The 26,195-nt window shown below is 48.2% G+C and overlaps 1 protein-coding gene across 6 annotated transcripts in view; it reads left to right on the top strand.

Moving 5' to 3' along the window:
* Positions 1-26,195, top strand: part of PNPLA7 (patatin like phospholipase domain containing 7) — a 133,673-nt gene that overhangs the window by 65,286 nt on the left and 42,192 nt on the right. For all 6 annotated transcript variants that reach the window (XM_071453764.1, XM_071453761.1, XM_071453760.1 and 3 more), the window contains 6 exons: positions 4,210-4,270; positions 6,805-6,954; positions 17,230-17,293; positions 17,752-17,920; positions 18,996-19,178; positions 20,852-20,970. In XM_071453764.1, coding sequence (XP_071309865.1) covers positions 4,210-4,270; positions 6,805-6,954; positions 17,230-17,293; positions 17,752-17,920; positions 18,996-19,178; positions 20,852-20,970 — 746 coding nt within the window. The remainder of the gene's footprint in view (positions 1-4,209; positions 4,271-6,804; positions 6,955-17,229; positions 17,294-17,751; positions 17,921-18,995; positions 19,179-20,851; positions 20,971-26,195) is intronic.

The raw sequence follows: 26,195 nt of genomic DNA, 5'->3' as shown, positions 1-26,195 counted from the left end.
ATGCACCTGCAGCCCCAAGTAGCTTTTGAAATGGAGATTTACTCAGGTTTTTAGACCTGTAAGGTCAGATTTTGTTCTTCTGGCCTGAAAACTCTTGCATAAGCTCAGGAGAGTGGGGTTTTGTGTGCTTTGGGGATATTTTTGATGGTGAACTCAGTCACCTCCCTGACCTGGGCAGACCCCACAACTCCAGACTCACTCCATGAGCCTCTGTAGTGCCTCTTTAGGTGCTCTATGACCTTCCTGAGTCACCTCCCAGCCTGGGCAGGGAGCAGGGGGTGGGAAGCTGTGTTCCCTGGCAGTTTGGGAAGCTCTGAGCAGACCTGTCCTGGCAGCCAAGTGTCCAACCCACAGCTCTGCTGCTCGTTGCTGTGATTAACTGTGATTAACTGAGCTGGCTGCACTCAGTGCTACTGCTGTTCCTAATCATGAGCAAGGATTAATTCCCCTTCCTCACCAACTGAACCAAGCTCAGCTCCATCCCCAGCATGAGGGGTCCAAAAGCTGCGCTTGCTTTACTACAGGCAATTAACGATCCTCGCCTCATTTAGGAACCTGCTGGTCTTGTTTGATCTGTCTGGGCTCTGACTCGCTGCCTTCTTGCAGATTTTTCTTCAAGCCTTAAATTGAAGCAGCCTGGTCCTGTGCCAGCAGGAGGGGTGTTTGCAGGGCTGGGTGCTGAAGAGGCTCTAAAATCCAGGATGTGCCGTAGGGTGAGCACAGCAGATGCTTACAACCAGGAAGGCTGTCTAGCCCTGGGTGATGGTGAAAATGAGAGAATTCGACTTGTGCAGATGTCTGGGAAGTTCTGGGCTCTTCTGGCACTGGGATTGAGAAAGGCTGGTGTTCCCATGGGGAAGGGGGCAGAAGGCTCTGGGAGGAGCAGTGCCCAGGCTGTCCCTGGCTCAGGAGTGTGGGGCAGTGCTGGGGGCTGCACCCTCAGAGGAGGGAAACTCTGAGTTCTCCAGGTCACTCCAGTTCCTGCCTACCCCACTGCCAATTCCCAGAGCTTCCCTTGAATTGTTAAGGTTGGAAAAGTCCCCAAGATCATCAAGTCCAACCGTTCCTCCAGTGCCACCATGGTCACCACTAACCCATGTCCCCATGTGCCACATCCACACTTCAGGGATGGTGACTCCACCAGTGCCAGTTCTTGACCTCTCTTGCAGTGAAGGTTTTCCTAATATCCACCTAAACTTCCCTGGCACAGCTTGAGGCTGTTCCCTCATGTCCTGTCACTTCTTACCTGGGAGAAGAGACTCAGCCTCACCTTGAATTTCCTACAAAGTGCAGCTGAACAGGAGGGATTTGGGATTGCTGAGTCACAGCCCAGATTCTGCACCGAGGTACCCACCCTATACCTGCCCTTTGCCTCCATCTCCTCCAGACAATTGCTTGGAGTAATTGTTTCCCTTCAATCTCTGGCATTCTGCTCCTAGCCCAAGGGCTGATTCCTGCTTGTTCCTCATTGTCCCTGCCCAAGCCATCCCTGTCCTTTCCCAGATCCCTTGGCTTCCTTGTTGTCTCTTGGGCTGCACTGAGCTGTGCTGCTCCTTCCCGTGCCCTGCTGCTGCGTGGGAGTGAGAATAAAAGGGCTTGGAAACCTGAAGGATGAATTTTTCCTGCAATTTTCAGTTCTCCCCAGCTGCCCTGAATTTGGGGAGAGCTGCTCTGCTGCCCTGCACACTGAGGGCTGCGGGTCGATCAGGTCAGGTCTGCTGTCGATGGAGGAATGTGATTTGTATTGACTTCTCCCTCACAAGGATGGACAAGTCCCTTTTAGAGGAAAACATTGCCTTTTTGTGAGAGGATATCTGGTGTATGTAATATAAAACTCTGTGGAAATTTCAGTTCTGAGCTTGGATCCCAAATTGATGTTCCTTGGACGTTGCCATGACTGCGACAGAGTGACTCATCCTGTTCTGGGGAGCAGCTTTGCTTGTTGTACAAAGTCACCAGGGAAATAATTTTCCCTATCTATACATACCAAGGCTGTAAGGTTTGCTCTAGCAAACAAGACAAATAATATTTCCCAGTAATAGGAGCAGCCAACTGGAAAATGAGACCAATAGGTTCTATTCTTAGTTCCATCATTAACCTTGGACATATTTTGTAACTTAGCTGGAGCTCTCCTTAGCTGCTTGTAAAGCAGAAAAAGTTATAAATATAGGAGATGGTTTTAGTAAGTAATTAAAATTCTGATGCTTAAGTGCTTCAGAAGTGTAAGATGTTCACGGCACTTCCAAAAACTGCTGAAGGAAAGTCCTGCTGGTGTGCTGCAGGTTTAGGTGAAGCCTGTGAGCTGGGTATAGCAGATGTGCTCTGGGGACTGATTATCTCCTTTAGCAAGGGCCATCAGTCTCTATTTTTGTGAAGAATTCCCTGTTTCCCTGCATTCTCCCCATGGCTGGGTTAGTTTTCTATAGCCACGTGTGGCACCTTTGGGGAATCCCAGAGCCTTGGAACTTGGTGGTGTTGAGTTGTGTGGTTGGGTGACCATCAGATTCTGTTGTGTTTTGGACAAAGGGAAGCATTTTGGACCCTGTCTGAGATTCCAGGACAAGGCAGTATGCTGGAGCTTTCCTGCTGTCCTCCCCACATGGGTGGCAGTGGGCACGGGCACTGTGCCTGCTCCTGGGGCAAGGAAGAGGCACTTCCAGGGCTTTGTCCTGGTCACTGAGGAGATGTTGATGTGGCATCTTCACCAACTTGCAGTCATGGCTATGGGGCAGAACTGGCACAGGGTGCCCAGAGCAGCTGGGGCTGCCCCTGGGTCCCTGGCAGTGCCCAAGGCCAGGCTGGACAGGGCTGGGAGCAGCCTGGGACAGTGGGAGGTGTCCCTGCTCCCTGCAGAGGTTGAAGTGGGTGGGCTTCAAGGTCTTTTCCACCCCAAGCCATGCCATGAAATCCCTGAAATAACCTTGGTAACTCTTTTTCTGTACTCCACCACAAGTCACCCTTGTGCTGGAAGCCTCTGTTTGCTCTTCCCCTTTTTCCCATAGAGGACATAAAACACACCAGTGCTTTATCCACAGCATTTCACAGTGCAGGGGAATTTGCTGCATTAGATTTAGTTTGTAAGGCAGGATGTGTAAATGACTCAGGTGGGCATCCTGACCTGTCTTGATGCCTGCATGGCCCTTGATGTGAAAGCTGCATCCCAAAGTGCCTGTTTCTGTGGGAGCAGGGTGTGTTTATCCAGGATCCCAGGTAACCTGGCTGCTGCTTGTTTTGCTTGTTGACCTTGGAGAACTTCTGTTGTGGCAGTTGTGTTGGGGTTTTTTCATGTCCTCCTGAGCTATTTTGACCTAGAGTTATTTGTCTGGGGGGGATGTTTAATGATTGCTCTATTAATCCTTAATGCATTTAAATAACTCTTTTCCTTATTTGGTAAAACATCTGTGTAGAGCTTTCAGAATAAATGCTGCATTTTCTGTGTCTGTCACTTCTTGATATTGCAAGGATTAGTCTTCTGCTATCCCACTTGTCAGGAATTATTGATTGGTCATGTTGGAGAGAGGCTTGTCAGTTTGGAGATACATTTGGCTATTGGAATATTAGTTTATATTTATGTGAGTCCTGCTGGAAAAACAGCTGGGAGCACATCTGTGTCTTCAAACATGAATTACCAGGCAAACATGATTTGAGGGGGAAGGCAATTTCTTAGGTAGTTTGTTTTGATTCTGCAGGTGTTTGGGGGGTGTATTTATTCCCCTTTTTTCCCCCCAAATATTTCAAATTGGCTGTTGTAAACCATTCACCAGGATTGGGGAGGGGTCTGTTTGAACACAGGCTTGGACCTTTTTGAGTCTTTAGCACCTACAAAAGGTGCAGCACCCACTGAGCACTGAGAGTACTTCGAGGGGCAGGTGCACTGCAGAGAGAAATGAGGAGAGCTGGAAATATAATTTGACATGTTTGCCCAAATAATCTTTTTTTTTTCCCCAAAGCAAGTTAAAACCTGCCTGTTCTGGGGTTGCTTTGTTTTCTTGTTTTTCCAAATTAAAGTAAAACAAGGTAGGAGAAACCAAGACAAATGACCAATCACCACACATTACAGCCAGGAAAGAAGCTGCAGCTGCAAACCCTTGACTCTGTGTGCCTCAGCTTGAGGGAACATCTTAAAAAAGTTTGGAAATCTCCATGTGGATGCTCTACTTTCAGTACATTCTGCCTGAATATTTCTTATTTTTCCCCTTTCTCTCCCAGGTTGTGACCAGACTTATTCACTTGCTGGGCGAGAAGATCCTTGGCAGTCTGCAGCAGGGAGGTGAGACTCATTCCTGGACTATTCCCATTGATGCTGGGACTTCCTTGGAGCCAGACTTGAATCCTTAAAATTGGAAACAGGCAGTGCAGGCTTGGAAAGGAAATGCATTGCAAAATTTCAGCCTGGAGAGGAGAAGTCTCCAGGGAGAACTTAGAGCCCCTTCCAGGGCCTGGAGGGGCTCCAGGAGAGCTGGAGAGGGACTGGGGACAAGGGATGGAGGGACAGGACACAGGGAATGGCTCCCAGTGCCAGAGGGCAGGGCTGGATGGGATATTGGGAATTGGGAATTGTTCCCTATGAGGGTGGGCAGGCCCTGGCCCAGGGTGCCCAGAGCAGCTGTGGCTGCCCCTGGGTCCCTGGCAGTGCCCAAGGCCAGGCTGGACAGGGCTGGGAGCACCTGGGACAGTGGGAGGTGTCCCTGCCATGGCAGGGGTGGCACTGGATGGGATTTAAGGTCCCTTCCAACCCAAACCAGTCTGGGATTCTGTGGTCTGTTACAGCTGCAGGTGCACGTGGATGGTGATTTCATTGTATCTGTGTACACATGATGGTTTTGGCAGAGCATGGCTAACTGGGTGTAGGAATGACATCATTTGCAATTGAGATCCAGAAGTGTTGCTGCCTGTGTGCAGTGAAATTTCCCTGGAATTTCTTGCAAGAGCAATGTGAAGGGAGCATTGGAAATAGCAGCTGTAATGGGCTGGAATCAGAGCACCGTGCTGAGCAGCAGCAGCACAGACTGAGTTCAAGTGCCTGGATTTGCAGTATTTTAATGAATTGTCTGAGAGGAAATGGCCTGCCATGGGTTGCTTCTGCAGCTTTGTGTTTGTGGCAGCACCAACACAAAGTCTCTTTACTGACTGAAGGGAGTAGGAGGGAATTCTCCCAATTTTCTTGAGCAGCATTTGAAAGCAAACAGATGCCTGTGAACTGCTGGGGGTGTTGTGGGGCTCTTTGATGCTGAGGATTGTTTGGGTTTTGTTTGGTTGGGGGGAGGTTAATTCCTTCAGTTGCTGGTTTTGCCAAATTCCAAGGAGACTGGAAATGAAGGTCACCCACTTTCCTGTTTCAGAGCAGTCTGGGGAAGGGAATCTGCTCTTTCTTCACCTGCTCAGCTTTTTGGGCACAGCCACTTGTGCACAAATGCCTGGTGATAATTGTACTTAAACTTCTGTGCCTGCTGAAATGCCTCTGTGTCCCAGGGCAGAGCCTGCACTGCCTGGGAAACAGGGAAAAATGGGGGAAACAGAAAGTGGGAGGAAAATTAGTGAGAAAAACAGGAGTTCAATCAGAGAATCACCATTGAAGTTCTGAGCAGGGAAGGGCCTGTGAAGATGAAGGGGTTGAGCTGTGATGTGAAGCCTGTTTAAACCTACAGATATCTTCTTGAAGATCACCAGAAGGAGGGGGAAAACTATTTAATGTTCTGTGCAGAGCTGTTTTAGAAGATTTGAAATTAATAACTCAATTGCTGAATATATATTTTTTTTAAAGTTTATCTGATATTTTTTTGTGTCCTGCAGTGGTCTGTCACTCTGGCATTGAGCCTTTGAATGGGTTTGCACAGGGGATATCAAGTATTTCCACATGCTCAGCTCAAGAATTCACCTTGATGGTACACGTTAGGCCTTTGCTGGGTGAAATGAGATAAGCAGGATGTGAAATCCCAACTTAAATTCAAATTTTTTTTGTGTGTTCTCAGAGCTGAGTTGACAGGCATTAGCAGCAGAATGAGATTTTCTGAGAAGGCTCAGCTAAAAAGAAAAAAGAGTATCATCAGAACAAGAACAGTTTGTAGAACATGGACCTTTACCAGCTCTAAGCTGTCTGGGAAGATCTTGATCTTCCTTACATGCACTGCAGATTTCTCTCGAAAACTGCTTTTCCTCTGCCCTTACTCACCAAATTATATTAAAGATAGTTCCCAGGTACTTTGCAGCTACTTCAGAGGTTCCATATTTTAATACTCCTAAGCCCATATCTGTAAAGCTTTGCATCATGCAGAGAAGGGAGAACAGGTAGAGATGCACATTTTCTATAGGAGCTGTGTTGAAAACAGGTATTTCCTTCCTTGCTTAGGAATGCCATAAGAAAAGGATTGTTAAGTTTTGGAAAATTTTGGAATATTTTAGTACTGCACAACAGGTTTGGAGGTTTTGTTAGTTAAGCTAATTCCTCTTATGGAATCAGTTCCAAAGTTGTGGTAAAGGGATTTTAAGTGCTTTTTTTAATCTTTGTCTTCCTGGGTCAGGTAGATCCATGTTTCATTTAACATATTCCTGGCATATTTTTAACATTGCCTGACTTCAACCCACACATGCTGTACCAGCAACTGAAAATGATGGAAACTGATCTTCATCCTCTTAAAATGAAAGATGTGGGAACTCTGCTCTCACATGCTGTGGAGGTTTGTGTTCCATTTCTGTGACATTGAGCAGCTCGGTGACACAGTGACACTTTCCCTCCTGCCTGCAGGTGACATTCCACGTTTAGCAGCCTGCCTGACTGATGGCAGGTGTTTTCTCTGTGAACAGGTCATCCTCTGGGACTGCACAGCTCCAGCAGCAAGTGGGATGCAGGGAATCCTGCCAGCAACCTGTCCACGGTGGCGATCATGCCGGTGTCCGAGGAGGTGCCGCTGACAGCCTTCACCCTGGAGCTCAAGCACGCCCTCAGTGCTGTGGGTGAGTGTTCCCAGGTGGCATCACAGCAAACAAACCCTGCTGGCCACTTCAGAGTGCCATGGGGGTCACAGTGGCAGAAGAAGCCAGTGGTGCATGAGCTCTTTACCCTTCTGAAGTCTGTATTTATGTGCAATTTATGGTGGTGGCTTGTGACAGTGAGAACTGCTGGCACCTGTCACAGGGGGGTCCATGCTGTGTTAGGGGGTAGCAGTACCTGGGGAGAGTCACAAGGCTGGAGAGGAGGTTCTGGAGAGAATCCTGTGGCCTTATAAAAAGGAGGGAGAGGGAATTTTTATATGGCCAGGTCCCCACAGGATGGTGGGGAATGGTTATAAACTTGGGGCAGGATTAGGTCAGATTAGGGAGAAATTCTTGTGAGGGTGGGGAGGCCCTGGCACAGGTTGCCCAGAGAAGCTGGGACTGCCCCTGGATCCCTGGAAATGTCCAAGGCCAGGCTGGAACAACCTGGGACAGTGGAAGGTGTCCTTAAAGGTAATCTTTAAAGTAATTTCCAACCCAAACCATCCTGTGATTCTGCAGCAGGATCAGGCTTTTCCATGCTTCTTGCTTCTCTATTCCCATCCTTAACATGCATTTAATTATAGTGGAAAACTTTTTTGTCTCAATGACTTGGAAATACTCACCAGCCTCTCTGCCCTTGTCTTGGCTGCCCTCAGCTGCCCACAGTCACTCCAGGAGACACATCCCACACCAGGGCACCGTTCCCATGGCACCCGAGGGTCTGGTTCTGTCCAGCTCGTGGGTGAGAGTGTTCCTGGCCTCCTCATCTGAAAAGCTTCATCCAGCAAAGGGTTTCTTAGCAGTTTTCTTGCATTGTGGTTGTACATGAGTGGTAAGGATAAGACTTGGTGGAAGAGGCTCGTGGGGGAGATCCAGACTGGCACTGGAAATCCGAAGTTTAGTCTGAAATCATTGTCCCATTTGTTGCCAGCTTGTTTGTCTGTCTCATGCCCACAAAACCATGTGTTCAGCTCATGGCTGAGTCATTAATTGCTTTATCCATGGGTGAAGTTGCTTATGCACGTTCCAGTTCCTCACAAAACTCATGCATTTAATTCAGAATTCATTTTGTGTTCATTAGTGGTGTTTGACATTTCCTGAACATCCTCTTTTCATCCTCAAATGCTGTTATATATCTCTTGAGTGAATCTCCTGTAGTCCTTTGAGAAATTATTAGTCTGCTCTCTCATGGCTTATTTAAAAGTACAGGTTATGTGGTGCTTGAGGTGGAACCACTTACATTTATTGGTAATTTTCTTTCTGACTTTTAGTGTCTGGAGCTGACACTCCTGTTTGTGCTTAAAAATCTTCTGGGTGAACAGGCAGAGGAAGAAGCCAGTGGTGCATGAGCTCTTTAACCTTCTGAAGTCTGAATTTATGTGCAACTTAGGGTGGAGACTTGTTACAGTGAGAACTAATTTGTGGGTGTTTGAAGATTCCTCTTATTTTGGAGATGGCAGAAAAATGTTAAATCCATAATGGAGCTGTATTGCTAATGGGGACTCCTTAGGGATCATTGCCAGCTTGTTTTGATGTGTGACAACACTAAGAGCCTGTAAATAAAACAAACAGAAACTTAAGTAGGTAGATGGACTGTCAGAATAAAAACACCCATTTGGGCTGAAAGCAGCAGGCAGGTGCCCAAGGGGGGTTTGGGGGGGTCACTCGGCCTTTCCTCCCTCACCCTTTTCAGTTCCTCCCCTTGCTGACGCCTGTGCCGTGCTTGGCAGCTCGAGATGGTTCTGTGCACCCTTGGCACCTGAAGTTGTTGCCAAAAGGGAGCAGACGGCTGCAGTGGGAAGAGGAAAGTGTTGTGGGCAAACACAGGAGCCATCTGGTCCCAAACACCGCTGGCACAGGAGCCCGGCCCCGCACCAGGCCCCGCACCAGGCCCCGCACCAGGCCCGCAGCCCCCTCAGCCCCCTCAGGCACTGCAGAACCTCTGCAGCCTGGCCTGGGCTGAGGGCACCTGCAGGTTTTCTTTCTTTATTTAGCAGAAGCAATGCTTTCTTTTTCCTTCCTTTTTTTTTTTTTTAACTTCTATTTCCATGTATGTATTAACTGTGTATTTCCTCCTCTGCCCTCTGGTTGAGGTTGTTTGGGTGTTCCTCACAAAGTGCTGGGAGCCACGTGCAGGTGCTGCTTGGCTTTCAGAGAAGGGGATTGGTTTTGGAATAATTTTTTTTTTCTTCTGACTTCTTGCAACAGAAAATGAACTGAGTTGTGGAGTGAATTTTTGATTTGTTTTCAGGTTGTTTTTTTATTCACCTGCACATTTGGCATGAGGGGAGCTGTTGCCCAGAGCTGTGGCTGCCCCTGGAACCCTGGCAGTGCCCAAGGCCAGGCTGGACAGGGCTGGGAGCAGCCTGGGACAGTGGGAGGTGTCCCTGCCATGGAAAGGATGGAATGAGATGAGTTTTAAGGTCCTTTCCAGCCCAAACCATTCCATGAATCCATGTGGAAAGGTTTGCACTGGGGCCTTGCTGAGCAGCTGCTGCCACCTGAGCCCTTCCCTGAGCTCCCAGCTGGGCTCACCTGGGGATTGGGTGTGAGCTGGGAACAGACCTGCCCTGGCTTTATGGAAATGAGAGCTGTTAATGTGCTTGACAAAGGTTAATTGAAAATCTTCTCTGAAAGGAACTCTGAGTTTGGAAAATTGCTTTGAACATTTGCTGCTATTCATGTTTTTTTGGGGTTTTTTTCCTTTTTTTTTTTTTTTTTTCCTTGAACCAACCTTTTTTCTAATTGTAATTTAAATGGCAGCATCTGATTACAATACTTGACTTAACATTTAATCCATACTTAACATTTGATCTGTATAATTTCATTGCTCTGGGCTTCAAATCTGTTCCAGAGCAGTGGAGAGCAGCCTTAATATGTGGGGAGAACAGCTGGTTTTAGCTTTCTTTTGCAACTTAATATATTTATTACAGAAAATTCCTTCCCCTTCCTGTTAATATGAATTTAGCAGGATATTGCAGTGATGCCTTGAATTCCCCTGATGCAGGTTGGAGAGGAGGATAGAAGGAATGAGGAGGATGCAGGGAGGAACACTGAGACCATTGCAAGAATCATCAGCTGCTGCAGCTCTGGGAAGGAGCCTGGCCTCGGGATGCAGGCTGGCCCCAGTCCTGCTGGGAATGCAGGCTGGGTTGTAACACAGTATAACACTTAAGAAATGGTTTTCCTTTTCCTGGAATTGGCATGAGAAGGCTGTGGGCAGTGCTTGGAGTTGGAGCTGGTTGCAGGTGAATCTATTCAACAGGATTCTGGAGTTTGTCTTGATAATTTTTAGCTACTTCTGTATTATTAAAGGGATAGAAAAGTAATGACAACTAGAAAATCTCAGTTTGATAGTGAGTATTTACTGTCCACAAAAACTGAAAAAGTACTCAGAATCTTTCTTCCCCCAGAAAAAAAAATCCATTTTTGCCTGTAAGAGACAGGACTAAGTGGTTTCATTGGTTAATTCTTTTTTGTGGGTTTAATTGAATTTTTTTTTCAAATTTTTTTTAATGTTTTAATTTGTAATGGGAGCAGCTCAGGTGAGCAGCCTGCTCTTCCATCAGGGGTTCATTCTGCACCCAGGGAGCACCAGCATGTGGGGCCACCTACAGCTTTCCCCAGGCCATTTGTGCTGGTTCCTTCGACATTTGGTGTTTTGTGATTTATGATAATTCACATATTGTTTCCAGACAGTAGGATTGTGTCCCAATTAAATGCTAAGGGATGTTTGTGCTTCCATGGAGCTTCCAATCACAGAATGGTCCAGGTTGGAAAGGGACCATAAAGCCCATCCAGTGCCACCCCTGCCATGGCAGGGACACCTCCCACTGTCCCAGGCTGCTCCCAGCCCTGCCCAGCCTGGCCTTGGGCACTGCCAGGGATCCAGGGGCAGCCCCAGCTGCTCTGGGCACCCTGTGCCAGGGCCTGCCCACCCTCACAGGGAACAATTCCCAATATCCCATCCATCCCTGCCCTCTGGCACTGGGAGCCATTCCTTATTGTCCTGGCACTCCAGGCCCTTGGACAGTCTCTCTCCATCTTTCCTGTACCTTCAGGCCCTGCAAGGCCACACTGAGGTCCCCCCAAAGCTTCTCCTGTGCAGGTGATCAATCCCAGCTGTCCCAGCCTCTCCTCCCAGCAGAGCTGCTCCATCCCCTGATCCCCCTGGTGCCTCCTCTGGATCTCTGCAGCAGCTCCAGCTCCTGCCTGTGCTGGGCCAGGGCTGGGGCAGCTCTGCTGCTGGCACAAGCTGTGGGATGAAAGGTTCATTTGGGACCTGGCAGCAGCAGCTGGACCTGCCTTCACCTTGAGAGAGATAGAATGAAAAATGCTCTGGGTTCTGTGGGCAGAGCAGAAGGTCCTGCAGGGACAGAGACCCCAAAGTCCTGCAGGGACAGAGACCCCAAAGTCCTGCAGGGCACAGAGACCCCAAAGTCCTGCTGGGCACAGAGACCCCGAGGTCCTGCAGGGCACAGTGAACCCCAGGTCCTGCTGGGCACAGAGACCCCAAAGTCCTGCTGGGCACAGTGACCCCCAGGTCCTGCAGGGCACAGTGACCCCAAAGTCCTGCAGGGCACAGTGACCCCCAGGTCCTGCAGGGCACAGTGACCCCAAAGTCCTGCAGGGCACAGAGACCCCAAAGTCCTGCAGGGCACAGTGACCCCGAGGTCCTGCAGGGCACAGAGACCCCAAAGTCCTGCAGGGCACAGTGACCCCACAGTCCTGCAGGGCACAGAGACCCCAAAGTCCTGCAGGGCACAGTGACCCCCAGGTCCTGCTGGGCACAGAGACCCCCAGGGCTGCGGCCCTGCTGTCCCCTGGCTCCAGTGTGACAGTCCTTTCTCAGCATCTGGGGCTCTGGGTCTCCAAGAAAGGAGGCTGTGCAATATCCAACTTGCAGAAGCAGGAGCAGAATCTTCCAGCTCTGAACTGGAGTGCCAGGAAGGGGGGCAGGTTTTGCTGCTGTGCAATTCATCATGCTGATGTATTCTGGTCAGTGTTCATGATGTCTATTTTTATTATTTTCCTCTTAATCTTGGTAGAGCTGAGAGCATCTTTTGATAAGAAGTTCTTCTGCAGTATTCAGATTTTTCAAAAGTATTTGCCTGACTATTTTTTTGTTCCTTTCCTGAGACCAACTAAAAGACACCACATGGCTGTGCAAATTCTGGTTCTATGTGGGAGCCCTCTGATCTCATAGAATTTCAAACTGAAGTAGGGAGGGATTCAAATCCAACATATGTGTCTCTCTCATTCCTTTCTGCCCTTTAAATTTTCCTTCTTTTCAGTTCTAAAAATGTATAATGTATTGGACAGCTCACTGAAAAATCTTTGCTAATAATTTATTGGAGTTTTTAATTACAGTTCTGCCTGTCTTTACACACAGATTAGATTTAAATGTGAAATGTTCACTGTGGTGCCTGAACCCTGGCACCACTTAGTATTTTTTTGCTGGACAAGATCCTCTGACATCCAACTCATTTATCAGTTATGTGACTTTGCCACATAATTTGGAAGACTTTTATTAGGCCAAAAGTAAATTTTCTTTTAATGGAGTCCAAGCAAGTAAATTTGCTCTGCTGAAATTTTTCCACAGTGTATATTGTACTGGCCTTGTCTTTTGATGTGAGTGTGTTTTTCTGGTGAGGTGGATTTGAAACCATTTCTGAGCCTCAGAAATCACTCTGCCCTCTGGGCCACTCATTTCTCGAGGCAACTCTTGGACCATGTTTTATTAGACTTAGAACTAGGACACCTGTACTCCTGCTTCTGCATACGCTGGTGTTTTGTGGGAAAAATGACCCAAGTGCGTCTCTTGCTCACTGGCAAGAAAGGGAGGTTTTATGTCTTGTGCGATGGTTTTTTCCTCCTCTCTGGGGCAGGAGGTTGGAAGCTTTGCTGCAGCCCTTCTCTTCAGTGCCCTTGTTTGTTAGCAGATAAAATGAACCAGACCTCTGGCATTTGCCAGCTTTTCCTTCCCTTCCCTCCTGTTTCATGGAGTTCTTAGTTTTGTACTGAAAAACAGATGGCCCTGGAGTACAGCTTTAGATGCTCCAGGAGGTTTTCCCAGAAACCACAATCCCTGGGCCTGGGCTGAGGCCACTGCCTGCAGTTCTCTCACCTGAAGCACAGAAAACCTGAGCTTCAGAATCCCTGTGAGCTCTTGGCTGACAGAAAAATGCCCCAGGCTACTGAAAGTCACCACCTCAGGCTTGAGAAATCCAAAAGGCTGAGAAAGCTGTGGATAGCTGGAGGCTCAGGGAATGGCACTCAGCTTTTCTTGCTCTGATTCTCCTCCCCAGCAATCTGCTGCTGGCTGCTGTCAGAGACACACACAGGGCTTGGAGGAATATTTCATGTTACCTCACATCACCTCTCCTGTTCTTCACTTTGAGCTGTTCTGATCCCATTAATAGAACACTGAGGAGTGCAGGATGTGTCCCTGATGCCAGCTCCAGCTGGAAGCTGCCCATGAGGCTGGTGCCAGGTTTGGAGAGGGGGTGCTTAGAGGTGTGTGACTGTGACAAAGCCCTTTAAGGATGCACTGACACGTTGGGCTGGTCACTCCTGCCTGCAGGTGTGGCTGTTCAAGGGCTGTGGTTTTGAATCATCACAGAATCATGGAATGGTTTAGCTTGGAAGGGACCTTAAAGCCCATCTCACCCACTGCCATGGACACCTTCCACTATCCCAGCTTGTTCCAACCCCTGTCCAACCTGGCCTTGAACCTCCAGGATGGGAATGATATTTTTTCATTACTGGTTGCTCGCAGCAGTTTAGTTGAGATAACACTTTTTGTTGGTTCTGTTTTCTGAGCTCACATATGTTGGTGTTCTTGGTCTCATTAATGGAGGGGTTTTAATGGCTGATTAATTGGGAGCCTGCTAGAAACTGGGAGTGCAGAGCAGATGGTTGGTATTTCTGAGACAAAACAAGTTGGTTCTGTTGGAAGCATCACCGTGTTCCGTGCTGGGGATGAGTGAAGGTCTGGGAATCTTTGTCCCGTGTTCCTGGTACGTGAGGGATGGGGTGCTGGGCAGGCTCCTCCTGAGCTGGCACAGCCAGGGTCTGTCTGGGCACCCTTGTTTGTGTCCTGTTCTCTGAACTGCTGCTTTCCCACATCAGAAGTGAGGTCTGGATATGATTTTTAAGTCTCTCCAAGGCTCGTTCTGATGTTGTCCACAGCCAAGGTGCCTCTGGCTGAAGGAACACAAAGATCCACCCCAGCCCTACAAACTCTGCCTCTCCCCTAGGATGAAAGCTGTTCTGGCTGCAGGTCTGTGGCTTTGATGGTGTCCCTCTGGAGCCTGGGCCCCAGAGCATCACCAGGGACTGGTGCTGCTGGATCTCAGTGCCCAGGGCAGGGGGTAACAGGCAGAGGTGCCCACGCTGTTCCCTTGGTGTTGGCTCTCTTACTTAGCATTTGGATTGCATTCCTCAGCTCACTTGGCATTCCAGGCTGTTTGTCTTTGCCTACTAAACTTCCACCACTGCCAGAAAGCTTTGTAAGCCACATGTCCAGGAATACAATTTTAATCCACCTGTCTTTTCTATTTAACTGAGAACTCTGTCACGTTAATGAACATTGATGATCACTCTGCTGCTGAATGCTTGCAAATTGCCCTGCACTCTGTCCCTTGCAGTTCTGTCCTGGGCAGTGCCATCAGTATTCCCTCTGGGAGACCTCTCTTATCCCCTTGTGCCATTTCAAAGCCATACCAACACTGACACCAGGTGAACAGTGAGTCAGATAAAGAATCTGCCAGTGTTAAAGAGGTGGTGGTTGCCCCCTTCCCCAGCACTGGGGCTGTTCCCTGCTGTGGGATGGCTCAAGGAGCTCCAGAGGGAGGAGGGAAGGGCAGGCTAAACCCAGATCTGCTCTGGAAGTGCTGCTCATTCCCTCTGCTTTCATAGGAACCAACTTCCAGAACTTTCATTGGAGGATGGGGACGTCAAATTCTATTCTTGAGTCATCCTCCTCTCTCTGCTTTCTCACCAGCTTTATCTTTTGGTCTCTGCTTATGGGATATTTTTGTCCATTTCTGTTTGATCTTCTTTGATAATCAGTGTAGCAAAGAGCAAATGTTATTTGGGTATTGGAAAGTGCAAGATGGAAATGGCACCTGGGAACTTCTTCAAGTCTAAAAGTAAAGTCAATTAAAGCAGAGTGAAGCCTTTGCAACAGGACTTGAGCACTGAGGGGGAATGTTTTGCTTTGAAAAGACAGGTGTCTGCTAAGGAAGGCAGGAGCCTCTCCTGAAATGGAAAATGTAAACCCCCTTCCTCTGAATTATTATAATTTTGAAATTAAGGAGCTCTCAGGCAAAGATATGGGAGTAGGAATAACAGTTCTTTACTAGGAAAATTTAAATACAAATGCAGTAATACAAAACAACAACAAAAAATCTGCTGCCAGAGTGAGAGCAGTCCCTGCCCCCTGTGTGTCAGGGGGTGGCACAGCCCCATCCCATGGGGGCTCAGCCCTCCTGCAGTGCCAGCTGTGGCTCTGCTGGAGCAGGGATCCTGCACAAGGGGGGAGTTTTCCTCTGCAGCTCCAGGGCTGCTGCAGATGGGCCTGGGCTCCCTCTGGCCATGCAGGGCAGCAGAAGCTGCTCCTCTGGCAATGCACTGGGCAAAGGCTGCTGGGCTGTGCCAGGCTCACATTGGATCCAGGTAGGAATGCTTGGCTCCTGCCCTGGGCAATGCAGCATCTCCCCATGGGATGCTGGGATTGGATCAGCCCTGCAGGGACACTCAGTGGCCATGGACAGCAGAGATCTCCTGCAGGGAGGATTGGCTGGGGGAGAGATCAAGAGAAAACTGCCCATGGACAGCAGAGAACTGCCCCAGCTCTGACAGGTGGGGATAGAACACACAGCCCCAGCCACATCTTGCATTTGTAACCTAGGACAGGGGAGATGAGTTGGCCCTGAAGGTCAGGACACCCAGTTCCAGATCTGTACCTGGGGGTTTTGCTATTTGAATACAGCAATGTGAATTTGTGACCTTCTCCCATGCTGGTTGTTCACAGTTCCCTGATTTTTACTGAACACATTATAACCTTGCCTTGAGACTCCTTACATAATGAAGTGTTTTGTTATTTAGTACATAAATTTCAGTTCTGTTTTTAATGAAACAGTGAGGGATTGCACAATGAAAGCATGAATAAAAAGCAACTGCTCCGTCATGTTTTGTAAATGTGAATTTCTCTCTCAGTAAGAGACAGGTAATATTTTCTCTAGGTGTGCAGTTATTCTCTTAAGTTTTCTTTTCTTTGCATTTTTTAAATTTAGCTGCAGTCACCCTGCAACTTCTACCACATATGGCACAAATTGCTGCTGCACTAGAATTGTTAATAAGAAAATTAAATTAAAGTGCCTGCAAGAAGCTTTATGTACACCAAAATTCAGCTCAGATCTAAGGTTGTTGCCAGATGTGTCTGTGTCTGTAGTGGAGTCTGACCATGCCTTACAGATTTGGGAATGTTTTTTGGAGTTCCTGTTGGCATGTTGGATAAGGAGTAGTGATGCTGCAGAGAGCTTGAGGATTCACCTGGGGAGGTGGTTCAATGCAGGATGAACAAGTTCTGTATTTTGGAAGGTGGGGGGAACAGCTTTTTTCTTTGGAAGCAGGATGCTGGCCTTCCTGTGGCTGTAAAGGTGTGTGCTGTTCTGAATGCTGAGGTGGTGAAGATGCAGCTGCAGTAGGAGTTGTCACCAGAGCCAGGCTGGACAGGGCTTGGAGCAGCCTGGTCCTCAGGAAGGTGTCCTGCCCATGGAATGGGATGAGCTTTAAGGTCGTTTCCAACTCAAACCATTCCATGGTTCTGTGATCCTACATGACCTTGAGGAATGGGGTAACAGAGCTTGCAGGTTGTGACTAATGCAGTAACAGAGCTCTGGGAATAGGGACAATTGGAATATGTATTCCTAGAAAAGTGTGAAAATTTTTGTGAAGACTTTGTGCCAGCTCTGATCAATGTACTGATCCATCACTACCTTCAAAGCAAACTTTTGGAATTGAATTCTTGGAATCAGAGAAGGGTTTGGGTTGGAAAGGACCTTAAAATCCATCCTATTCCACCTCCTGCCATGGACAGGGACACCTTCCTCTATGCCAGGCTGCTCCAAGCCCAGTCCAGCCTGGTCCTGGACACTTCCAGGGATGGGGTAGCCACAGCTGCTCTGGGCAGTTTTCTCCAGGAGCTCAGACTGAGGTGTTTACAGGTGAATTTCCTTGTTCCCCCAGGTCCTGCCCTGTTGCTCACCAGTGATAACATCAAACAGCGCCTGGGCTCTGCTGCTCTCGACAGGTACCTGCCCTCATCACTGCTCAGGGAAATGCAGAGACACTGGGCTTTTCTTATAAATACACAGAGTTTGGGACCAGAATCCTGTCTTCTAACATACACTGGGCCTTCTGCTCCTGGTGTTGGAGACAATAATGTTTCAGGAGTATTTGTGCAGGTGTGGGTGGGTTTTTCCCACAGATACTTTCTCACTTGTGAAATTGGAAAAGCTGAATTTCTCTGAGTGTGTTCCTGCTTAGGGATGCTGTGGAAGCATTACTGAAGTGAGGCATCACTGTATCCTCCTGCCTTGGTGTTTGTCTAATGGTGTAAATCCTGGACAAACAGAGGCAGCAGGAGCTGGGAGCAGATCCTGGCTGAGCAGGAAATGTCACTCTCTCCCTGTGTAAGATTCCCTCTCTTCTCTTGGGAGCTGTGATATAACAGCAGTTGAATTCTCTGTTTTCCTTGTGTGTCCCCAGCATCCACGAGTACAGACTGACCAGCTGGCTGGGCCAGCAGGAGGACATCCACAGGATTGTGCTGTACCAGGCTGACAGCACCCTGACCCCCTGGACCCAGCGCTGCATCCGCCAGGCCGACTGCATCCTCATCGTGGGGCTGGGAGACCAGGAGCCCACTGTGGGAGAGGTTGGGAGCTGCTCCTTCCCCTCCTGGCACTGGGAACAGCCCAGCTCAAAGCAGCTTGCTTCATACTCATGTGTTTTCCTGGCTTTAACACCCAGTGAGGCATAAATAATGAAATATTCCTGAGAAATGCCTGTTAGGAATAGCAAAAGAATTGCATGAGAATCCTCTGAGATGGCAAATTTTATGTAGGAGTACTTCCAGCAAAGTTCTTTTCCTCAAAAGAGTCATTTTGGCCAATGGTAAATCAAAAATTGCTTTGAAGCTTTGTGTTTCTGCCCAGAATTTCTTTGGGCTTCCACACAGAGGGAGAAATTCTTTTCTGCCTGGATGAAATTCATGGTGTGTGCTTAGGAAAAAGTAGATATAAATCGCAGTCTATGAATTATTTATTATATTTTATTACAGATCTTAAGCTGTAATTTTTTTCCATTTACTATCTATTTTTATGATTTTATATTTTATTACCAAAGTCTTCTGACCAGACAAAAATTCTTCAAGAAATTTTAAAAAGGGATCACAGGTGGGTTTTTTTAGGATGGTGAAGTGCTGAGTCTGACCTGCAGAGAGCCTGGGCTGGTCCCACGTGCAGCTTTCGTGTGTGTCCCGTTGTGTGGGCTCTTCCTGCATGGATGTGGGAGGCAGGAAGCACAGGCAGAACAAGCTGCCAGCAGTTGCCTAAAACAACAACAAAAAAAATCAAAATCAGAAATGCAAAGAGGGAAAAAAGTGGACTGATGGGAAGGGAAAGAAAAAAACACTGAATATTTGTGGGCTCAAGTCTAACTTGGGCAGCATCTCACATTGCAGGAGCAGCTCCTGCCTGTCCTGTGCTTTTAATGGCCTGGTTTAAGTCAAAACCATTTAGGTTTGAATCCTTGGCTGATTTTAGGCCTCTGTGTGCTGTGTAAGCCCAGAGTTAACAGTGTTGTTGTGTAAATCAGTCATGTTTGGGGGCTGTGAGTGTGCAGAGCGGGATTCAGGTGGGAATAGGGGTGTGGGGGGTGTGTGGATGTATTTCACCCTGAGACTGGAGCAGCCAGGACTCACTGTCCTTTCCTTGGGTGTCCATGTGCAGCTGGAGAGGATGCTGGAGAACACGGCAGTGAGGGCCCAGAAGCAGCTGATCCTGCTGCACAAGGAGGACGGGCCCCTCCCGTCCCGCACCGTGGAGTGGCTCAACATGAGGAGCTGGTGTTCTGCTCACCTCCACATCCACTGCCCACGCAGAGTCTTCTCCAAAAGGAGCCTGCCCAAGCTGGTAAGACAGTCCTGCTTTGGTGGCTGGTCCCTTGCTGTGTCTCACTTGATCTGTAATGTGTGTGTCAAAGGGGATCTGGGGTAATCATAGTCCACCATATTCTTACACACAGAGATTTAACAATGCATTCTGCAAATCCTCTGAATTTTGCAACACCCAATCACTGTAATCTTTTTTCAAAGGTAAATAGATAATTACAAAGTCTCGGCCTACCATAGTCAGCAATCTCATTCTGGCTCTCATTATAATTTGGGCTATCATCTCCATAATTGTAAAAACTGGTTTTGGAGACCTGTAAGGAAGAAAAACCCATTCTATTATTAACAAACCCATTCTATTATTAAAAAAGTATCTTTCTCAGAGGAGTCCCACTGAAATATGAGACCACACTCTTTAAAAATCTGTTTGGCCTCAGCTGGATTTAGAGAACAGGGATAAGGGACCAGGTTTTCTTTATGGATACAGACTTGGCTTTTTGATATCTTGAAAGAGTAATCACTCTCTCAGAGTCCCAATGAAAGGTGTGTACAGGCCATAGTAGAGTCCTTCTTGTTAGGAGCATCCCTGTGCTTCCCAAAGCTGTGCTGAACATGAGGCAGAGGCAGTCTGGGATGCTTCCCAAGAACTTTAAATCCTTGTCAAGGAAGAGAAGAAGTGTGATGGTGTTCACAGGGGTCCCAAGACCAGGGAAGAGACGAGAATGTGACTCCATGTTTCAGAAGGCTGATTTATTATTTTATGATATATATATATTATATTAAAAGTAAATGATATATTAAAACTATACTAAAAGAATAGAAGAAAGGATTTCATCAGAAGTCTAGCTAAGAAGAAGAAGAATGGAATGGTAACAAAATCCTGTGACTAACCAGCAAGTCTGAAACAGCCAGACTGTGATTGGCCATTAATGAGAAACAACCACATGAGCCCAATCCCAGATGCACCTGTTGCATTCCACAGCAGCAGATAACCATTAGTTACATTTTGTTCCTGAGGCCTCTCAGCTTCTCAGGAGAAAAAATCCTAAGGAAAGGATTTTTTATAAAACATGTCTGTGACAAAGAAGCTCTAAAGGAAATTCTGTAGCACCCCCAGCAGCTATAGAAGACTCAGAGAGGCCACTGGCCACTAGAACTGTTTGGGTGGTTCACAAGCCTCTGTTGTTTTGAAGAAGAGCTGTAACAGAATCACTGACAGCTTCAGGCTGGAAAGGACCACTGGAGCTCCTCCAGTCACACCTCCCTGCTCAAAAGGGTCCCTGGAGCAGACCCTGGGATTGTGCCCAGACAGGCTTGGAGAATCTCTAGTGAGGGAGATCTCAGAGCCTCTCTGGTCTCTGTCCAGTGCTCGGTGACTGCGCAGGAAAGAAATTCTTATTGCTGTCCAGGTGGAACTCCTGGGCATCACCTCCTGCCAGTTCCTCTGGTGCCATTGCTGGGCCCCATGGAGCAGGGCCTGGTCCCTGTCCTGAGCCCTCCCTGCACACAGGGACACACAGGGATGATGTCCCCTCTCAGCATTGTCTTCTCCATGCTGAGCAGCACCAGCTCCCCCAGCATTCCCTCACAAGAGAGAAGCTCCAATCTCAATCTCCTCATCTTTGCAGCATCTTTTAGCAGGCTGCTGCTGGCTGCCCTGCCCATGCAGTGACCGTGCCTGGCTCTCCTCTGCAGGTGGAGATGTATGAACGTGTGTTCCAGAAGGTTCCAGACCGTCACTCCGATTTCTCCCGCCTGGCCCGGGTCCTGACGGGCAACGCCATCGCGCTGGTGCTGGGCGGCGGAGGGGCCAGGTAGGGCATTGTCCTGGGGCTCTGGGCATCCTGGATGGGCTGCAGGGGCTCTGGGCAGCCTGGCAGGGCTGCAGGGGGCTCTGGGCATCCTGGCAGGGCTGCAGGGGGCTCTGGGCATCCTGGCAAAGCTGCACAGGGCTCTGGGCATCCTGGCAGGGCTGCAGGGGGCTCTGGGCAGCCTGGCAGGGCTGCAGGGGGCTCTGGGCAGCCTGGCAGGGCTGCAGGGGGCTCTGGGCATCATTGGTGGGCTGCAGGGGGCTCTGGGCAGCCTGGCAAGGGCTGCAGGGGGCTCTGGGCACCCTGGCAGGGCTGCAGGGTGTTCTGGGCATCCTGGCAGGGCTCCATGGGCTCTGGGCATGCTGGATGGGCTGCAGGGGGCTCTGGGCAGCCTGGCCTGGGCAAGGAGCCCCTGCCCATGGCATGGGGTGGGACAGGATGGGCTCTAAGGTCCCTCCCAATCCAAACCACTCTAGGATTCTGTGCTGGTGCATCCACCAGATCCGAAAGCTGTCCCTGGGCTGGGACAGATCCCTCAGGATAACAGAGATCCTGGGACACCAGCACTGCTCTGCAGGCAGCATTTGGGGGAGGAGACACTGAGGAATGACACAAACTTAACCTGCTGTGGGGATTTGTGCAGAATTTCTGCAGAAGGAAGATGAGTGTTTGTGACCTCTTGAGACTTCTCATAATGGTTTAATACCAGGAGGTGACCAGGGCACGAAAGATGACGTTTCTTTCTGCTGGCCTACACTTTGGATTTTTTTTCCCTTATGGATTCTTACATTAGGAAATGGCTCACAGTATTTCAAAGCTCTTCAAAGTTTGAGCAGTAAGAGGAATTATGTCCTCTAATGGACAATGTTCTCATCTTTATAATCCTCCAAGCCCCCAGGTACCCATACACTTTGACAGCCTTACCTTACAGGAAGGGTGTGTTTTTGCAGACACAAGGACAGGGTGTGTGCTGAGCACTCTGTTAGAATTCCATCTGAAACCCCAGTGAGCTTTAGAAATAAATTGCTGCTGGCATTTTTCTTTGGAATCCTTTTCTACTTGGAGAGTTTTCTGTTGAGACAGAATCGAGTCTCCCTTTGTCTCAAGCGAGCGCCGCCTTCGTTGTCTCCATCAGTGTTCTTGAAGCCCTGCTTTAAAGGAGTGCTTTGAAATACAGCTCTCAAAAAAAATAACCCCCTAATTTGCACGCAGTCTGTCTGTTGAAGTGCACAGAAATATCACATTTTTGTCGCTGGGCCAGCGCGTGCTTCAGGGGAGCCTTGGCTGCAGGAAAGGCTGGAGCTCCTTTGTGCCAGCTCCTCCTGAGCAGTCACTGGTGCTCAGGCAGCCAGAGCTGGTTCCTCGAGTGTCTCACAGGTGCCTTGATCCTGCTCCCTTTCACAGCCCCTCACCTGGGCTGGTTTCTGGATTTCATTTCTGAGACAAGCTCTGTCCTGTGGAGACACAAAGCAGAGCAGCAGAGGGGAGCTTCTGTTTTATCTGAGTATCTCAGGAGGCTTCTCATCCACTGATAGAGAGCATTTGTGGTTTGTTATTTGTTCCCAGCTGATATCTCTGCCTCTACCAGAGCCTGTGTCATGCTAAATATATGCACTCCTGTACTGCTGGCAGCACATTTTGCTCCTTCCCTTCCTTCCTTCTCTAACATTGCTGTAATTTTTGCCAAACTATTTTTTTTGTTTGTTTTTTTGTTTTTTTATTCTACTACTTAATTTGCAAGCTCCCACCTGTGGGTGTGCAGGATCCGAGGTAAGGAGGAGCAGGGTCACTGTGTTGGTCCTGTGCTGTCCCTCTCTGCAAAGCTGCTCTGCTGCTGTGTTGGCTTTGGGGTCTCTGGATGCTCATCACCCATTCAGCAAGGAGCCATGGGCCATTAGTATCACTCTGCTCATTTCTGCATCCCTGAATGGGGAGGACTTGAAGAGGATTAAGGGCAGAGTGGATCAATGGGATGTTTCTTCCTTCTCTGAAATACTTGCTGTGCCACAGACTGAGATGCTTGTTCAGGGGTTCCAGGCTGGCACAGGGATGGTGTGAGCACTGTGTTTTCCCTGGAAGGGTACAGAATGCTGTTCTAGTCATTAAATAATCATCTAAATTGTGGTTAGATAGAGATTTTTTGAAATGAGAATATAATTAAGACTGGAGAAAAGACAAAATTGCTCTTAACCATGTAAAGATTCAGAATTACTCTGAACCTCTGCCTTTGGAAGGGCAAAATAAATTCTTAGATTGCCCATTTCTACCAACAAGGGAATTTCAAGAGATTAGATTAGGTACTTAAAATCACCCTGTGGTTAAAGCACAGTCAGACTAAGGATGTCTTTGTGGGTCTCTGCACAGACTGTTGATGGCCTTTGGATAATAATTACATGAATATCCTCCCACCTCGCTCTCAGAGCAGGAACCATGCAGGTCACACAGGCAGGAAGAGGTGCCAGTGACAGGGGCTGGCTGGTGGGTATTTGTTCAAGGTATTGTGTTCTGTGACTCCAGTAATATCAATTATTTAGTTGTTATTTTGGGAATGTTTGTCTGGCTTCCCAGTGACAGCCGGATTGGGAGGTTTTAGCAAGAGCAGCTTCCCAGTAATTATCATTGTGGTTTGTCATGACAAAAGGCTCATAGGAACTAAAGGTTTTCTTTCTCCTACGAGCATAAAAATAAAACAACTTGAAGTGATATGGTTCTAAAATTACAGTGTTTTGCTTTTGTTAAATGCTAACTTAATTTTAGGTAGAAACCTTGTGGAGTTTGAGGGAAGGAAAGGGGATTTGGGTTTAGGAAAATAATACCTCTGAAGTGGAGTTGCAAGAATAATGACACATCAAGCCCTGCAACAAAGGCATAAACCTTCCATAAATAATTGTCCTGACCTTTAGCCCTCCCACGTACAGCCCACCCCTTCTTTGGTTTGCTATGGTTGTCTCAGCAAAGATGTTTGAAAACTAAAATTTCTTGGGAGTAAATAATTATTACAGAGCTATCTGGGAATCCTTAAGGCTTTGGGAGAAGAATGTGTTGAGCTGTTCAGAATCATGGAGTATCCTGGGCTGGAAGGGACCCACAAGGATCTTTACTCCTGTCCCTGCACATCCCACCCTGAGCATTTCAAGCTCTCCTGAGGAGCTGCTATCAGAGGATATTTTCAGATATTTCATCAGGGCATCTTTTCATTTCTCTTTTTATTGTTTAGTTTTCTCCTCAAACTTATTATCTCACCTCAGCACTTGATGTGTCAAGTAGCTGGGTTTTTGTGCACACAGTTTTTTCTTGCTGACTCTACAGATGTGGCTCAGACCATTTCATTTTGGGCAGGTGGCTTGTTTCAGCAACTTGTCCTTTCTGCCTTTCCTTTGTTTCCATCTCTGGCTCTCTGGAAAGGGAGGATAAAAGCAGCAGTGTAGGAGAAGCAAATTCTGCCCTTTTTGTTATGGGATGTCTGTGTCTGATGAACATTCCTGTTGTCTCCTGTGTCTGTCTCTGCTGCTGCAGCCTGTGCCACGTGCAGGGTGCTCACACTCCAAGCTCTGAGAGAAGGAAAAACAGGCAGCTGGTCACTCATGGGCTACTGCTGAGCTCCTTAGAGCCTGGCTTTATCTTCCTATTCAATGGCTTTACCCAGGGATGAAGAGGCTGGGAGAGTCCCTGAGAGACAGATCTCAATTGTTCTGCTCTCAGGAGGTCACATTTGCTCTCTGCACTCTGGGTTTGACTCTGGGATTGCAGGGAGAATAAACCATGGAGGATTTGCTGTGGCTGTGATGTTTGGCTGCAGCTCCAGCTCACTCAGGCAACTTTTAGTAAAATCCTGCCTCCTGTCTCTGCCACCAGACACTGCTCTGTTCTTCAGCAAGGCACAAGGAATTTGTTTGTCTGTGTCTGCACTGGGCCAAAGCCCTGGCACAGGCAGGATGGCAGAGCTGCATGCAGTGCCTGGAAGGGATGCACAGGTCACCCTGTCCTGTACAGGGGGGCAAGCAAGGAGCAGGTGGGATGTGCCCACAGCCACCTGGGGCCGTGGTGGAAGCTCACATGCATCTCCAGGAGCTTCTGTTTGGAGGCTGAGCCCAGTGTGGCAGCATTACTTGGGAGGGTTTTGCCCCTTTGTGTTCTGAGCAATGAGGGCAGAAAAGAAATGATGCAAAGCTCCCAACACACCAGAAGGAAAAGCTTGCAACAGATTTTGAGAACTTGAGAAGATCATGTTCCTTTTCTGACTGTTGGTGCTTTTAGCCTGCAAGTGTGGCTGGGAGGTGAGGAGCTCTTGCCTGGGAACGAGCCCTGTGGTGCTTCCCCCGCTCCAGCCTGCTAAAAGAGGAATCAGGTTTGGGATTGATGGCCTGATCTACCCATGTAAAACACTTAGAGGCAAGTTAGTGCTGTGCTGTGAGATCTGATATTCCTCCCAGGTTGTCTGGGGAGCTCTGGCTGCCTTCAGCAGGCGCAGGGATCTGGTGCTGCTGCTCCATGGCTGGTGACACAGCATTTTAATTACACACCCAGCAGTGAAGAGCTGGCCAAGCTGGCAGGGTACAGAAGCTGAATCTGCAGTATGCTCATGTGTGGAGTCAGAAATGATTAATGAAAACACCAGTAGGTTTTGGGGGTTGATTTGTTTTTCTGTTTGGTTTGTTACTCTAACATGGAGAGGAGCCTTAAAGCAAAACCCTTTTCATCCCATCTTGGTTGAAGGCAGCTGCTTATTAATTCTGTCCTTTTCTCATACTAATTGGTAACAGACAGGGTTTGCTGCTTACCCTGTTACTTAGATGCTCAATGCCTCCTCCTGAATTGGATTTTGCCATCTTAGCTCTGAGAAACTTTCACTTCTGCACTGCATAGTGCAGGTCTGGTGTTTGGCAAGAGGGTCACTGCAGGTAAAAGAAATTTCTTTCTTGTCTCCTGTGAAATTCTCATCAACTTTTTTTTCCTGAGAGGAGTCATGAAGCCACTGTTCTTCCCCTTGCTTGAATTCGTTAAGGAAAAATTGACAAGCTGACAGAATTAATGAACATTTAAATTCTCATCAGCGTAATGTGGTAATGTAACAGTGGTAATGACTGAGGAAGGTGTTGCAAGGAAAGGAGGGTGGAAATAGCACCTCTGTCTTTTGGGGCTGTGTTTAATTCTCCCAAGGCCAAGTGGCAGCATGGGAAGGTCTGTTCTCAGCACTGCTGCTGTGGAGAAGAGCTGAGATCCCTTGT

This window comes from Agelaius tricolor, unplaced genomic scaffold (genome assembly GCF_023055355.1).
Source record: "Agelaius tricolor isolate 1412-34295 unplaced genomic scaffold, bAgeTri1.0.p SCAF_37, whole genome shotgun sequence".
Classification (NCBI taxonomy): domain Eukaryota; kingdom Metazoa; phylum Chordata; class Aves; order Passeriformes; family Icteridae; genus Agelaius; species Agelaius tricolor.
The sequence above is the reverse complement of the archived record's forward strand: the minus strand, read 5'-3'. Positions and strand labels throughout refer to the sequence as shown.